General features: G+C 45.2%; 1 protein-coding gene across 1 annotated transcript; it reads left to right on the top strand.

Annotated features, from left to right (window-relative positions):
• The first annotated feature begins 2,309 nt into the window (after window positions 1-2,309).
• On the top strand, window positions 2,310-16,613 carry LOC100411414 (membrane integral NOTCH2 associated receptor 1). Its single transcript, XM_008998522.6, is given in 3 exon segments — window positions 2,310-4,664; window positions 9,706-9,960; window positions 14,857-16,613. Coding segments are annotated over 3 exon segments (2,751 nt in total). The 5' UTR covers window positions 2,310-2,366; the 3' UTR covers window positions 15,055-16,613.
• Window positions 16,614-17,654: the final 1,041 nt, after the last annotated feature.

Below are 17,654 nucleotides of genomic sequence, written 5' to 3'. Positions count from 1 at the left end.
TTGTTTGTACTTCTTTTATTCACATCAGGAGACCCTGGGCCTTGCTTTTCCAAACAGGTTTTTTGATCTGCGATTAAGACTTCCTTTGCCATGCAAAGTAGGATAGAAGAGTTGAGAAATCTTCCCAGAGAAGCTAAGTGTTGGGTTTTCCTGGAAGGTGCAAGGTAGGACACACACAGGATTAGCTTGGAAGTCCTGAAAGTGCTTTGTGTCACCCAAACTGTAAAATATATGCATGGGTTGTAGTTGCTGTTCCCAAAATTACATTCACTTGTCCTGAGCTCTGATATCTACACCCATTCATTTACTTGAGACCCAGTGTGACAGGTTGTCCCCACCTTTAACAAGCCATAACATTTGGACACAGAATGCTTTCATCAGATGGACTGGAAGGCTGGGGCGGGATGGGTTTCACGGTGACTTGTTCTGGGCAGGAGCAGAACTGTCAAAGGTGGTTTTCTTTTCCATGCAAGAAAATGCAAACCACTGGTCTCTGCATGTCCCTCCAGATATTCATGGAGAGACCAGGCTAATGTTTATAGAAGCCCATTGGGAGTGGCTGCCTTCAGGATGGAGAGAAAGCTCATTACCTCGAGCTGCTAATGTAATCCAAAGAAAATATACTATTCCCCTAGAAAATGGGTTGGATACATGTGGACTGCGCTAACTTTAAAATCAATAAATCAATTATCAAAATACCTTTTCTAAGCAGTGTGCACCAGGGAAATGAATACATTGTGCAGTTTGATGTGTCTTTGTAAGTTCTAGAACCTGCATCTGTGTTTATCAATGAAGGGCTTCACCTTCTCTTATGAACTTCCATTTAATATTTGGTTTAGTGTTTTTAATTTTACCATCCAAGATCTGTTAATGTCGTGTTTTCATCAGATTTCAAAGTAAAGTTTATGATTGTTTGGTGCTTACAAAATAACAAATGCTCATTGTGAGAATTTTAGAAAAGATGGGAAATGATAAAGAAAATAACCTATAAAAACAACAGTGGTTGAACAGGAAAGGGCATGAGGGAACTTTCAGGGGCAAAGGGAACATTCTAGTTCTTTACAGGGGTTTTGGTTACTATACAGGCATACGTAACTGTTGAAACTTCAGCCAACGCACACTTAAGATTTGTGCACTTCATTGTACGTACATTTTATAGGAAAAGAAAATCTGAACCATTCTTGAACTTGGTTGATATGTATGATAAAGTATTGGAGGAAGTGTACAGATGTCTGCAATTTACTCTGAAGTGAATAAAAAAATAAGAAAGCTTGATGAATACATGGATAGATATGCAATAAAGCAAATAAAGTATAATATTAATGGAGAATCCAGATGGTAGGTATATTAGTGTTCACTGTAAAATTCTTTTCCCTTTGCTGTATATTTGAAAACTTGCATAATAGGGTATTAGGGAAGAGAGATTACCAACTCATTAAAACATCCACACTTGCAACCCAAACTTAAACACTACTGACATCTTCATGCACATCATTTTCTTTCATTTTTGTTTCCAAGAATGCATAATTTTATATCATTATAATCTTATATAGATTTATTTTCATATTTTTCACTCAATATTATATCATAGTTTTGTTATGAAAAGTCTTCATTATTTAATTTCTAAATGGAGGTATTACTTATGTGAAGGAAAACTTATACTTTAGAGTCCTGTGAGTTTTGAGAGATGCATGTAGTCAAGTCACCACCACCACAACCAGGATGTAGAACAATTACATCATTTTGGAAACCTTCTCTGTGCCCCTTTGAGTCAACCTCCCTCCTCATATCCAGCTCTTGGCAACCACTGATATGTCTTCCAGAATGTAATTAAGTTGGAATCACGCAGTCAAGTATGTAGCCTTCCCACTGGCTTCTTCCACCCGTGCACAATGCATTTGAGATTCATCTGTGTCCTTGTATGTACTGATAGTTTGTTCTTGATGAGTAGTATTCTGTTGTAAGAATGTACATTAACATAATTTTAATGTTTGTAAAAATTCATGGAATATCATAGCATGTTTATGTATTCTGCTATTTGGATATTTAAGATGTTTTGCTTTTTTATTATTATAAGTGCCATCACAGTGAATATCTTTAAGCATAATGATTGTCATCAATCATTAAGGTAGATTCCTGGGAAGGGATTTACTAAGTTGAATGTTATGAATATTTTTACTGCCCTTAATGCATTTTTAATCATTAAAATGTTTTCCTTTGTATTTCTTTATATAGTTTGTAAGAAGCTTGGCTTCAAACTCCACTGGTGTTTATAATCCTCTTTTCCTCCTCTTTTTCTCAGTATTGCCACCGTAGACCTGACCTGAAGTTTCAGTGTAATCAGCAAGCTTTTCAAGTTATAAATCATGGGGACCAGTCAGGAAACTTCCCTCTTCTTGGTGAAGATCTTGGAGGAACTGGACAGCAAGCAAAATACCATTTCTTATCAGGATCTGTGCAAATCTCTCTGTGCCCGGTTCGATCTGTCGCAGCTTGCCAAACTGAGAAGCATGCTCTTCTACACGGCCTGTCTCGATCCCAATTTTCCAGCCACGCTGTTCAAAGACAAGAAGAAATGCATTGTGAATAACCAGCAATCCAAGAAAATTATGGTGGCAGCAGATATAGTGACGATATTCAACCTGATCCAAATGGATGGCGGGGCCGCCAAGGAGAAGCTGCCTATGGGCCGCCAGCAGGTGTGCAAGAAGGAGGCATCCTTTGACTCATGCAGGTCAGACACAGAGGTCTGCAATGCAGCAGAGTGTGAGCCCCTGAACTGCGAGCTGAGTGAGAGATCTTTCAGCCGGGGCTACCCCACCAGGCAGTCATCCAAGTGCCGGAAGATAGACTGCAAGGACTGCCCGCAGTTTGTCCCTGCCTCTGAGCCTAACTTCCTGTTGGGAGTTAGCAAAGAGGTGAAACACAGGGCTGCTTCCCTGGACAGGCTGCAGGCGCTGGCCCCTTACTCTGTGACCAGCCCTCAGCCCTGTGAGATGCAGAGGACCTACTTTCCCATGAACATTGAAAATGAGTCAATTTCAGACCAGGACTCCCTGCCCATCAACCAGAGCATCAAGGAGACCTTCATTTCCAATGAGGAGCCATTTGTGGTCCAGTCCTGTGTCCAGAAAAGGAATATCTTTAAAGAGGATTTTCACAACTTGATGGCAGTGTCCCCCAGTATGGTTGGCCCCATCAGCAAAGCAGAGAATGAGCACGGGGAACCCCAGAGTCGAAAGGAACCCCACAAGCCACCCTTCTTTAACCACAGCTTTGAAATGCCCTATAACAGCCAGTACCTGAACCCGGTGTATTCCCCTGTTCCTGACAAAAGGTGAGCAAAGCACAAAAGCTTAGATGACCTTCAAGCCTCTACATACTTCGGGCCCACTCCTGTGATGGGGACCCAGGAAGCCAGGTGCTGTCCAGGGAGGCCCAGCAAGCAGACTCCATGGCCAGCCAAAAGCTGGAGCCTGAACATGGAGGAAGTTCCTGACTTTGAACGGTCCTTTTTCAATAGAAATCCCTCCAAGGAGAAGTTGCGCTATCCAAATGCCAGTAGCCAGACTCCCAATTTCCCAGCCTCAGGCAGGCGCCCGACTTACCTCGTTCCAAATGATCAGCAGCCAATTCTCCCCATTGCTTATGCAGCAAAACCAAACGGGCTCAAATCTAAAGAGATCTCATCCCCTGTTGACCTGGAGAAGCATGAACCAGTCAAAAAGTTTAAAGACAAGAGCATTAACTGCACCAGCGGGCAGCTCAGCTCAGACACCAGCAGTGTGGGCACCCAGACCGAGCATGTACTAGAGCCCAAGAAGTGCAAAGACCTGTGCACCTCCAGTCAGGGCAAGTACAGTGACAGGCATGCCATGAAGCACTCAGACGACGACTCGGAAGTTGTCAGTGACGACATCAGTGATATTTTCCGATTTTTTGATGACATGAGCATCAGTGGCTCCACAGGAGTGATACATTCATCCTGCTACAACAGCACAGGGTCCTTGTCTCAGCTCCATAAGTCAGACTGCGACAGCTCTCCTGAGCACAACTTAACCAAAATTGCCAATGGGGTCCCCAACAGCAAGGGAGACAAAAGCAGCCGACCTGAAAACACCCACCACTTGGAAGAAGAGCTGAAGACCAGTGTGTGCAAACTGGTGCTCAGGATCGGCGAAATCGAACGGAAGCTGGAATCCCTGTCAGGTGTCCGTGAGGAAACCTCCCAGGTCTTGGGCAAACTAAATAAATTAGACCAGAAAATGCAACAGCCTGAGAAGGTGAATGTGCAGATAGACCTGAACTCCTTGACAAGCGAGGCTCCGTCTGATGACAGTGCCTCTCCCCGGATGTTCCGTGCACACAGTAGCTCCCATGGACCCAAACTGGAGAACAACCCTGATTGGTGCTGCTCTGATGCTAGTGGGAGCAACAGCGAAAGCCTGCGGGTCAAGGCCTTAAAGAAAAGCCTCTTCACCAGGCCGTCCTCTAGGTCCCTAACAGAGGAGAACAGTGCCACAGAGTCCAAAATTGCCAGCATCTCCAACTCACCCAGAGACTGGCGTACCATCACTTATACCAACCGTGCAGGCCTCAATGAGGAGGAGATAAAAGACCCGGGCCCAGGAGATAATAAAGACTGGCATCGGAAATCTAAAGAGGTAATTTAAATTTAAGTTCACATCATCGGCCACCAGCTTCATCACAGCCCTGGTGTATTTCAAAGCCTTGAACACTGCATTAAACAGGCAAGAGGCCTCTGTGTGCCAGTTTTCCTTCCAAGTTTGGCAGGCTTTTCACATTGGAATGGAGAGGACAGCACAGGCAGGTTGTGTGTGCCGCCAGGTTGTCGTCAACTAGGAGGAGCACATACTGCGATGTTGCCGACAGCGGAGTGTAGGGTTGGGATACATTGGACAGGTGGTGTGAGAACAGATTTTCATAGAAAGGGGAATGTGTCAGAGCAGGCAAGCATCACCAAGGATATCTTCCTGTGCTTTCTGAAAGCAGGATGCAGGATGCAGGCGAGGTAAATGAGGGAAAACAGTGGAAAGGGTGCTCGTGGATACATCCCTTTCGTGGACTTCATTGCACATGGGATGTTCCTTTTTAAGTAGGAGGGGTTTTTTTTAATTATAAAATAAATTGATGATTAGGAAGGAAAGAAGATAAATAGGATCACAAGGTCAGGGGTTCGACACCAGCCTGGTCATTATGATGAAACCCTGCCTCTACTAAAAACAGAAAAAATTAGCTGGGTGTGGTGGCAGGCACGTGTAGTTCCAGCTACTCGGGAGGCTGAGACAGGAGAATCGCTTGAACCTGGGAGAGCAGAGGTTGCAGTGAGCCAAGATCACACCGTTGCACTCCAGCCTGGGTGACAGAGCAAGTCTCTTCTCAAATAAATAAATAAATAAATAAATAAATAAATAAATAAATAAATAAATAAATAAAATCATTCATAGTTCCAACACACCAAGATGGCAACTTTTGATCTGGTGTCTTTCTTTCCTGTTCAGTTTTTTTCTGTACACTGTCTGTTGGAGGCTCTTTCATGTGAGTGCAGTACTTTTGCATAAGTATGGCAGGCTCCACCTTGTCAGTCCTGGAATCAGGGCGCACCACTCGAATCTGTTCTTTCTCTCACCCCCTGCAGTCAAGATGATTTGTTTCTGTGGGACCTGTGACTGATCCTGTTCATTCTAAGTGGGTTACAGTGACCCCTTTCTGGCCAAGGTGATACAACTTGAGTGTGGCTTGTGTGCATTCCAGGCCCTGCTTCTAAAAGGTCAACGGACAGACAAGGCCCTGCTCCTGAGGTCTCCAAGGAATGTGCTGTCAGAGAAAGACAAAGTTGTGGGCTACAGACGCTCAAAGCCAGGGAGGAGGCTGAGATCCTCAAATGGTGCTGAGAAGGAAAAGCTTGGAAAACTGGGCTCTAAGGAAGTTTTCAGGGTCCAAAGTGTGGGAAAGGGAATAAAATAAGCCACTTTATTTTCTGATTTTAAAGAAACCTCTGGTGTCTGCTGGTTACCGCTCTGCCCTTCTGGAGCAGCCTACGGTGTGTGGTGTTGGCCAGAGTCTGGTATGTGCCATGAAGCTGGGCACAAGATGCCCAGACCCAGTCCTCTTCTCGGATTCTATTGTCACTGTCTCAGCTGCCAGCGTCTTGCCAGGTTTCTGGTGCTTTGGGTTTCAGATGTCATTGAAAAGTGGCCATTCAGAGAACTCAGATGGTTAGGTGCTTCTGTAGAAATGCCAGGGTAAACTGCACCTGCCATGCCCCACCTCTATCCAATGAGGAAGCTTCACAAAGCCAGCAGGAATGAACAGTCACAGCTTGAGTCAGATCCACTCGACATGCCTGACACAAAGTTGCTGATGCTGGGCATGTGCCCTCTATTTTGTCTCCTTCTGCAACCTCATTTCTGCTTCCTCGCTTGTGGCTCTCACCAGCTTTGGGGTGGTGATTCCCATGGCAGTGACCAGACCCTGCCTGCCTTTGAAGCTGCGATCGCACATGTGAAACTGCTGAAGGCCAGCTTCCCCTAAATGTCTTGCCTACATGTCAAAATCAACAGTTCCCAAAGCAGGCTTTTCTGTTCCTTTAAAATCGGTGTTCCCTCTCACTGTTTCCATTCTGGGAGGGGTAAGGATGGGGGTCAGCATCTTAGCAATCCTCTGAAGTGAAGAAGCCCCTCTGGTCCCCTCTTCAGCCCGCTTTGCCCAGCGTAGCTGCCAGACCCTGCGGATGTGCCTTTCGTCCTGTCTCTTGCAACTCTGCCTTCTTTTCCATTCACACCTCTACCAGAGTCAAGGCTCTTCCGCTATCTGGGATGCTTGAGCACGTTCTCCACAGTCTCCGCCTCCCGCCTCATCTCACAGACTGCTGCGGCTTTCACTTTTCAGAAATGCCACTCTCTGTAGTTGCTCAGGGCCCCTGTTCCCCACTCTTCTCTGACTCTTTTTTGCCTCAGTAAAGAGTTGCAAACATCTTAGCCAAGGCTTCATGACCCTGTGAATTTCATGTACTTTTCCTCAACTAGAAGGCTCTGGTATACCTTGACTCACTGGACTCTGCTCTACCTTGATGAGTCTTCCTGTTTTTCCTCAAAATAGCCAGGTGCATGCATTTGGTCACCCATTAAGTAAACATTAATTGAGCACCGAGGATGGCCAGGCCCTATTCCACTGTCAAATTTTCTTCTCCTGAATCCTCCACCAAGACTGCCTGGTCCACCTCCCCGGTACTGATCTAAGTCTTACACTCCTTCCCCTCGAGGCCCCTTATGTCGTAAGTCTCTGTAAGCTTTTCTAGAGCTTATTGCTGGTCTTTGATCTGCAGACTTTAGTCCTGTTCCTTCAGACTTTGTGGATGCAAGCTTTTATTGAAAAGACATATTACGTATATATATTGACTGCCCAGTGAGAACACAAACTCAGTGATAGGAACAGGCATGGGCAGCCATGAAACTTTCCATCTTAGAAGTGGAAACAGTTTCAAATCCTGGCTCTACCATTTACCAGCTGTGTGACATTAGGTTAGTCTCTTAACCTCTCTGACCTGAGTTTCCACATCCATACTAGTGATAATCATAGTTACAAGCTCATAATTTTAATAAGAAGATGAAATGAAGACAATGCATGCCTAGCGCTGAGCAGAGTGGTGGACACATAGTGAGCCCTTGGTTAACTGCAATTGTGCCTGCCGTGGCTGCCGTCGGAGTCATTATTACTGCCATTGCCCTCCTCCCAGCTTGGTGCAGACCCTGCATGTGATAGGAGCGCTCTGAGTGTTGGGTGGTGGTGATGAGCAGAATAGACAAAACCAGTGAAGTCTCTTAGAAGATACTTGGCTTCGATGACTTAGAAAATAAGAGGAAAACTAATTTCCTTGTGTGGATTTATCCTGTGTTCTCTGTGTCAGTGTCTGTGCTCTAGATGGTCGGGAATAGCCAAATGTTATACTCTGTTTGGGTAAGAGCCAATGGGTTGGATTTGCTGGTAGGTGGGCATGTGCTTCCAGTCCTTATGTAAGCATATGATCTACACACTCACACACACACACCACGTGTGCTTCCAGATCCTATGCAAGTATATGATCCACACACACACACCACGTGTGCTTCTAGTCCCTACACAAGCATATGAGCCACACAGTCACAACATACACACACCACGTGTGCCTCTAGTCCCTACACAAGCATATGAGCCACACAGTCACAACATACACACACCACGTGTGCCTCTAGTCCCTACACAAGCATATGAGCCACACAGTCACAACATACACACACCACGTGTGCCTCTAGTCCCTACACAAGCATATGAGCCACACAGTCACAACATACACACACCACGTGTGCCTCTAGTCCCTACACAAGCATATGAGCCACACAGTCACAACATACACACACCACGTGTGCCTCTAGTCCCTACACAAGCATATGAGCCACACAGTCACAACATACACACACCACGTGTGCCTCTAGTCCCTACACAAGCATATGAGCCACACACTCTCACACACACACAGCACGTGTGCTTCTAGCCCCTACACAAGCATATGAGCCACACTCACACACACACCTGTGCCCACCACGTTCTTGCACAACTCTCATCACACCTAAACATTCTCCTTCTCTTCCTTCTGTACACACACATTGACTGCTAATATTCTTTTTTCCTTTTTCTCTTGCTGTTACTAAGATACACAACTTACTTACTCTCTGTTACATAATACATGGCTTCCTATGATTGGCCTCTGACTTTTCGATGACTATTCATGGAGTGTCTTCTACTTGATGGTATTACTTTGCTGGAGAGGTGACTCAAAAGGCGAACAAAACAATCCCTTGCCTTCAAGGAACTCATACTTTAACAGAGGAGCCAGATGGGCAAACAGGCAGTTATAATTCAAAGGCACAAGTGCTGGCTGAAAGGTGGACACAGTCCTAAGAGGTCACAGAAAGGAGCACTCACCGAGTCTTACAACAGGTGTACTGAGAGCAGAAACTCTCGGCTTGCACTTCAAGGATGGAGAATATAAATTATTGCCACCTGTTTAGCCACCTTCCTATGTCCACACTGCTGCCCAGACCGCCCTCTTATCCTGAAGGCCACATCCCCTCTGACAGGGGTCCATCTGCTGCCTGGGAAAATCACTAGTGGCTCCCAATACATGCTTTCTGCATCGGCTTCTTCCTTCCAAAGAGGTAGTGTAGCATCAAGGTTTTTAGCAAGTTCCTTTACTCATCCCTATCCCATGCAAAATGCCAAAAGAAAGAGGGGGCATTAATATCAGTAAACAAAGACTCTCTGAAGCCAGAGGATCAGTTGAAATCTTAGCTCCATCCTTTGCTAGCTGCCCGCCCTGGGGCAGGTTACTGAGTTGGGGCACCCTTTTCCTACCTGTACGATGGGGATTCATACTGGTAGTGATGGCGTAAAGTTTACATTAAATAACCTCTTCCTGGCATAGACATGTTAATTTATATTAGTCACATTACGATCATAAGCTTTTCCTAGAGTTTCCCCCAATGTGGCTATGCTTTCATACTTTCTATTTGCTTGGAAGTAACTGCAGTTTGCTAGCTGGATGTCTACAGGGCTTGTGACTGAAAGCTGCTGGTTGCTCAGTTGCACTGTGAAATCCAAGGGCATCTGTGCCACCTGTCTGGACTTCTTTGTGCCCCTTTGCAGGCAGACAGACAGTACGACATCCCCCCACAGCACCGACTGCCCAAGCAGCCCAAAGACGGCTTCCTGGTGGAGCAGGTGTTCAGCCCTCACCCCTACCCTGCATCCCTCAAAGCCCACATGAAGAGCAACCCTCTGTATACTGACATGTGGCTGACCGAGCTGGCCGAGGTGAAGTGAGGCCAACCTTCTTGGACCATTGAGGAGTATGCACGGAATGCGGGTGACAAGGGCAAGCTGACAGCCCTGGACCTTCAGGTGAGCCTCTCGCTGTCCCTGGGTTGGGGGAAGCCCACCTGTGCCCTGGCAAATACAGGAATGGACATGGAAGGCTTAGATTACCCAGCCCATCCCCACACCCTTCAACTCCCTGGGCCCCCAGCATAGAATTCAGAACTTTAATAAATCATAGAGTAGAAGACACTTTTAACAAGGGGATTGTTGTTTTGCTTACCATAAACATTTAGCAGTAGGAATGCTTGATTTATGTCTTTTTTTTAATCGGCCATCTGATTTGCTAATGATGCATTTATGACTGTGTACCAAGTGCAGATTCTAATATTTGCTCACAAGACCTGAGCCAAACTGTTTAATGAAATACAAGCTGATTTCTCCTTCCATATGTAGCACGTGGGATAAGCATATTTGTGGGAGCCCAGCTATGGATTATGTTTCCATACGGAGCCGCCCCAGGTAAGAGCCATCCCTGGAAGCTCTGTGAATGCAGTTGTGGCTGGAGGGCATGTTTCTTGTTCACCCACAGGCAGGGCTGGGTTTGGGCCACACTTTTATTTTGGTGGGCAGCTCTGCCTGGTTCCATTCACGCTGTGTCGATCTGTGTCTCCAGATCACCACAGGAGCAAAGAAAGCACCCCGTTCCCACCTGTGCCCTTAGCTTTGTGGGCAGCGAGGCCATAGCATTGGGGTGCCAGTTCCGTGCAGGCCCCAGAATGCCCATGTTCTTGAAGCACAGTTGGTGAGAGCTGCCTGCGGAGATCAGTATGGCAAGGCTTCCCTGAAATGGCCTTGCTCTAAAACAGAGGGCTGTGGGAGGTGCAGTGCGGTGGAGAGAGAAGCCTGCATTCTGGCAGCACTGCGTTTTCATCCAGGGCTCCTTCGCTGTGTGACCTGAGGCATTCACTGCATCTGATTGAGGTTCAGTCCCTCCACCTGTTAAAAGGACCTAATAATATCGAGCTGTGAGTCATTGTAAGAATTGAAAACAATATATTTGAAGCACCTGGCATCAGGTAGGCACTGAAAAAGAAGGCCTGTGGGGGCTGGTCGATGATGATGAAATCAATCAACTTTGCATGGCGCTTTTTAAAAGCAGTCTCTCAGTTCCAGGCACAGTGGCCTGTGAGGCAGGAATTGCTATAACCATCTTCCGTTTACAAATGAGGAAACTGAAGCCCCGGGAAGGTTGATAATTTGCCCCAGGTCAGACAAGTCGAAATTCATACTGGACCGTCTGGCAATGGGTCTCATGTTCTTTCTCTTCTGCAACTTCCTTGCTATTTCGTTTTTCTATTAAGAGTTTAGTGGAGTTTTATGTTACAAAGAAAAATAATAATTGCCATGACATTTGTTTATCTTGGGCCCTAAATGACAGCAATTATGGGGAGGGGCCACTCTGGCCAGATGCTGACAGTGAGGTCTGTGGGTGCATCAGGAGCAGCCCTGATCCCCTCCTCACCCCTCTCACCTCATGCATGTTACATACCCACTTGCACTGCATACCCCTTGACCCTTCAGGCCAATCCCTCTTCTGTCGCCTTCCTGCTGGCAAAGAGGCTGGACAGGGATTTGCTTCTCCCTCAGGTGGGTCCTGTGCAGCTCTGCCGTGGGTGTTACCCCTCCATTTGTGGGAATTAGAATACCAAGAGCAGCTGGTGGGTCAGAAAGGACCTGGAGGTGTGAATGGCTCAACTGACGGAATAATCGATATATCACCAGTATCACTGGATGACCTTGAGTCATTCATTCAGTGAGTCACAGACTGGGAAACATCTCTGTAAAGTTTGCAGGGATGGAGTGGGAAGATTTTGCCCCTACAGATATGTGAGCTTTTAGTGTACCAATATTTTTATGAGCATAAAGATAAAATTATAAAAATTAAAAATAGCCATTTGGGTTACAGAGCTTTAGGTGACATTACTTGAAAATGTAAAGGAGAGAGAGAATCCAGTTGCATAAAATATGAGGAAGAAGAGAGTTCGATCGCCGTGTGAGGGTGTTTATAGTGAAACACAGCCAACATTGAGGGCTTGCTGAAGGCAGCAGGCGCCATCTCTTTTGTTTTCATCTCTTTGCAGAGTCTCAGGCGCAGTCTTAGGGCAGGGTTGGCTTCTGGACAATCTTTTTAGAGTCCCGTTGGGCCAAGATATACATCTGCCTTCAGTTGTGTCTGCTTGAGGGCGTAGGCAAAGGTGCAGGCTTGTTCTTTCCAACATTTACCAGGACTAATTAGTAACTGCACGCACTCCCTGCACCCCTTGAAACCTCAGTATTATCTCTCTTCTACTTGGTGCCATCACAGCTTACAGTTATCGAAAAAACTAATTAAAAATACTTTATTTCACACACTGAATCCCAGCCCATAATAAAGTGTAGATAGCTACGAAAAGGAAGCCAATGTCCTTCTGTCTGAGCTGGAGGGAATAAAGCACGAAATCTGATGTGTCACTTACACGGTGTTTGCCTTCTGGGTCGGCCCTGGGATGGCGGAGAAGAGGAGCAGGTTGTTTCACCCAGAATATGCATGTGCCAGACTTTCAGTGCCAGGGCATGTCTGAGCCTCCACCAGCACCCGGGCTCTAGAGGCACATTGCCCCCTTCTGCAGACCAGTCCTCCAGCAAAATATGCCCATCTTGGGTCCATCTCTCTTGAGTGCCTACGAAGCTGCTGAAGGGTTTTCATGCCAGGGACAGCAGATTGGCCCCAACATCCTGTGGCAGGCAGAGCTTTGGTGGCTCAAGCAGGAGGAGGCAGTCTAGCCGTCAGGGCCAGGCAGCAGTGGAAATGCAGGAGTTTCTTGCAATCTTGCAAAGGCTGAAGGGTTGGACAGAGAACCCTGCACTGTAAGGACTTTTACCACATTCAGAGTGTCCTGGTTTCTGTTTTGGGTGCCCTGAGTGTCCAAGACCACTTTCCACCTTTCCATAGAACTTGGAAAATTCAACAGCAGTATGTAAACACGAAGCCTCAGCGAGGGAAGGGACCGGAAGGTTTTCTGTGATGCTCAGATCCCCTTCTCTTTCCATTGTGCGGTGTTGCATAAGCACGTCCTAGAACAGGGCTGTTCTCTGACCTTTCTCTTTAAAGGACCAGACAGTAAATCCCTTAGGCCTTGTGGGCCTTGAAATCTCTCACAAATGCTCAACTCTGCCTCTGTAGTGCGCAAGCAGCTATAGACAGTTTGGAAACAAATGGGTGTGGCTCTGTTCCCATAAATCTTGATCTTTGGACACTGAGATTTGCATGTCATATAATGTTCACATGTCATAAAATCTTATTCTTTTGATTTCCTTTCAACCATTTAAAAATGAAAAAAATCACATTTAGTTCAAGGGCTGTACCAAGACAGGTGGCAGGTCAGATATGGCCCGCAGGTCATAGTATGCATAGCCCCATGCTAGACGATTGTGAGTAATAGGCAGACAGTAAAGCCTGAGGGGGGCAGGGCCTGTGAGTCGTTAGTGTCCTGGCACCAGGCACGTGGCATACTCCAAGGGATAACTAAGGAGGGGACTCTTTACAATAGCTGGTAAAGCACCCAGAGACCAGCACCAGCAGGAGGCTATTGCCACCCTTGAATCTGAAGGGCCAAGGGAAAGGGGCTGTTGCTGAAACCCACTGAGACCTATAGGTCTGAGAGCGGGTGTCTGATAGGAGCTGGGCTCCCGCCAAACGACAGCCCCACTGGGAGGGAGCTGGGGGAATGAGTACCTCAACCTCCCTTTCTCTATGTCTTCACTGCCTGAACCCCTAGTGGAGCTTGAAGGCAGGGGAGCCCCCATGATGTATCCATGTAGATTATATTTTTAGGGTCACAGGGCAAGATTTAAAAAAACAGAGAATGAATCTAGAAGGTCAGGCAGAGAATTACCAGCATGCATGAGAATCATCACTGTTCTACCAATAAATGGTACAGCGAAGTTTTTTAAAACTTTGAAGGGTTTGTTTTCTGAGCCTGTATTTGTATGTGTATGAATAATTTTTAATGTGCCTGTATTTATGAGCATTAGACAATCTAAGAAAATCTTCAAAATGGATATTTTGTTTGCACTTCAAAGATTTAAATGACCTCACTTGGAATTGCAATGTGTTGTTGCTTTTATGAGACCCTCATATTATTAAATGCTTGCCTTAAAATGAGAACACTGCCTTTCTTCATGGAAATAGATTATAACTGTCAACGTGGATTCATGGGCAATAGAGGTTAAATACGGTATTTCTCCAATGATAGTTGATTAATCTTGGAGCGATCAGGAGACAAATGTCAGTGGGGGCTCTTTCTTTGGGGAAGCTGCCCCAAGTCTGGAACCACTGCCAAGGCAGGTCTGGGGTGAGAACGGTCTGCTGTGGGGTCAGTAGACCTTGACTTTGACCAGCATCATAATCTGCTCAGACAAATGTTTGAGATTGAAACATTTTGTGTTTTGTTTGAACTGCTCATCTTAGAGGTGCCTTTGATTTTTCAGTAGAAGCTTTATCTGAGAAAGAAGAACTGACTCAGAGTGCTATCATGGCCTTGTTTCAAGCAGATCTGTTCTTCGAGCCTGTTGGAAGAAAGCGTTTTTCAGTGACTTTCCTCGTTTCCCTGGCAGTGGGGCCAGCCTGTTCTTGGTTGCATGCCCTTGAAGTTCAGAGTCTTGCTCGTCTCAGCCCCATTTTGCTTGCTTGCAGATAAAGACCCTTACGTTTCTCGGTGTCAAAACCAGCATGAGGGAGGGGTTCATGCAATCTGATACATGGGATGAGCCCATGGTAGTCCGCCTCAGGCCTGGGGCTGGTGGGGCAGCGCTCTACCACACAGTCTGTAACTCCCAGCTACAGACAACGTAAGTGCTTCAGGAGTGATGACTGTCAGGACATCTTTGACCTGATTTCAGATATTCACCGTATTTCTAACGTCTTCTCTTCGCTTTTAGACACAAGAATCTTTAAACCCAAACAACTTAGAGTACTGGATGGAAGACATTTATACTCCAGGCTACGATTCATTACTAAAGCGTAAAGAAGCCGAATTCAGACGAGCCAAGGTCTGCAAGATAGCTGCTCTGATCGCTGCCGCGGCATGCACAGTCATCCTCGTGATTGTCGTGCCCATCTGCACAATGAAATCATGAGCTGAGAATGCAACCTACATGTGGCTTATGACTACTGATGTCTTGTCTGTATTTTAGAATCTTGCAGCAGTAAGGCAACAGTCTGTTGAGATAGAGATTAAATCATGGAAGCTTTTTCACAAATGTTGAATAAGGTGGTTTTTAGAAAATACACATTCTAGTGAGAAATCTACCTACCTATTAGCTTTGACTCAATTACACTCGATGCATTTTTAGAAGTGCAATATCTTTTCCTACCAAAAGAATGTAATGAACTACCAGTAAATACAAATTGACTATCCCAAGCCAAAAAAAGAGAGAAAGATTAATTGGGTTCCTTCCATTTTGATGACGTTTAATGGTGGGGAATAAGTTATGCAGAAGATATTTAATACATGTCTCTTTAGAAGAAACTAAGGGAAATAGCAACATAAGAAGAAAAGAGGGTGAGTTCTCTTTTCCATAATGCTCTTAGACCATTGCTGGTGAAATAACAGGGTGCATGTCCCTAAAGGGAATTCCTTCTCTGTCGACTTGTATCAAGGGCTACTGACTTTCATTCTTGCCCTTTTGCCATCAACACGACAGAATGTCTGCATCACTGCAGATCTTCATGGAAACGTTCTGGACCTTCTTCCTTGTGCCTGGGGTAAGAAGGAGCTGGACTACCAACTCAGGTGTGGAATGAAGTGTTCAGACTGCATGATGGGCCAAGGTATTCAGGCCAGGAGACCTTCCTGTCCTCAGTCCAAAGTGCAGGGGAGCTGCTTGCTAATGATGTAAGGTCAGTCTTTGAAAATCATGGCCACTCCAAAGATCTCCTGTTCTTGCTTTTGGTGTATGGCTGTATTCCTTAATTTTCTATCTCCTGGTATACCAGAGGCTCTGCCTCTCATACATGAGTTGAAGAGTCTGGAACTTCTCCTTGTGCCTTGAAGAGTAGAGACAATGGCTAAACTTTGGCATTCTATCTGTAAACCATGGTTTTCATGCACCACTAATGTCAGCCATTTCAATGGCTTTAAAATGATTTTGAAAGCTTGTTCAATAATATAACAATAAAGAAGGCACTGGGGTTTTCTCAGTTACCACAACACCTACTCCAGAGTTTTGAATACTTAGCAGCAGTGCAAAAATATTATCTATTTAACCACTTATCTATATCTAAATACCTGATTTTCATTTATTGTCTTCTCCGTTAAATAACTTAGAGCAAGGTTTCTTTAATGTAAAAGAAGCTGTTGTAATTTCACCTGAATTTTGATCTGTCTCCACCTGCTGAATGGTGTTTTGACAATAATGGAACAGAAAGAATCCTTATCAGCATCTGATTCTATCTTGTCACAGGTTAAAGAAAAAAGGATTGACAGAAACTAGCTCCCTTGTATTTTTTTTATAACAAGGTGGGACATAAATAGATTTTGGTAGCAAGTGTAATCACTCTGGATGATATAATAAATTTCTAAATAAGAGGTGTGAGAGCATTTCAATTTTTAAAGCAATAGGAGTCCAGCATCCATTTAAAAAAATCCCAAATAACGCTTATCTTGCTGTGCCTAATTCTGTTGTTCACCCTTAAGGAGCAGACAGTTAATTTTATGATGTTAACAAGTGAGAGATGAATGTTTTCATCTGTAGTGAACCTTTATTTTTAAAGGTTTTCATGCTCTCCATTTGTATTATCATGCTTATGTATGGATGGATTTCCAATTTCAGTGACTGGAAAACTGAGGATTTATAATTGAAAATGAAAAAAATTATATATATATATATATATATGTTATTGCCATCAGAATTATAGTCTTTGGTGCTCTGTTTTCAACTGGGCATATTACATAAGGTTGCTTGTTTCACCCCAAAGAGACTACTAGGTTACCACTCTGGGCATTGCCTTTCCACCGCATCCCTCAACCAGTAGGACTCTACACCGCATTCTAATCCCATTATTCTCCTCTTTATCACAGGTTAAGTGTCAGAGTATCAGAGATCAGTAGCTCCCAACCTCTTACTCTGAATTTGCAGTAGAGTGGAGACGTACTTACCCAACATAGGAAAAATCTAGTCAAATCCACCCCAACTCTTCCATTTGACAGGTGGGATCTCAGGGGCTGGACCAAACCAGTTTTGCCACTGCCCTTGGGTGAATCTATTCCTAATGGACCCCATGTGGGTATGTGCCTAGCTACCTTGGGAGGGCATGACTGTAAGGCACACCTCAGACTTGGAAATGAAAGGATTCTGTAGAATTTTATTCTATGCTTTCCATAGCTGGAGAGGTAGTCAGAGGAATTCAGTCTTGCTCTAAGTCCAGAGTAGCTCTGAGTAGCTTTAAAATTCAACTCAACGTTGTTGTCACATAACAAACACATCCAGACTTGGTACTGACCCAGGAAATTAGACAATGGAGGCCAAACGTAAGGTGGTTTTCTCCGGACCGGGGTCATCCTCAGCCTGATAATACCAGGTCTGATGTTGAGGTTATGAATCATTACCATGGCTTGGAGCTCTTGGATGCTTGGGGTCTTGAGATCTATAGAAGGTGAAGTTCACAGCTGGAGCCTTTCTTGCCATTGACCCCAAGCTCACCCCAGCCTTCTTTCCCCAACCCCCAGACTCACCCT

This window comes from Callithrix jacchus, chromosome 6, assembly GCF_049354715.1.
Source record: "Callithrix jacchus isolate 240 chromosome 6, calJac240_pri, whole genome shotgun sequence".
NCBI classification, from domain to species: domain Eukaryota; kingdom Metazoa; phylum Chordata; class Mammalia; order Primates; family Cebidae; genus Callithrix; species Callithrix jacchus.
Note: the sequence above shows the minus strand (reverse complement) of the source record. Positions and strands in the feature narration are given on the sequence as shown.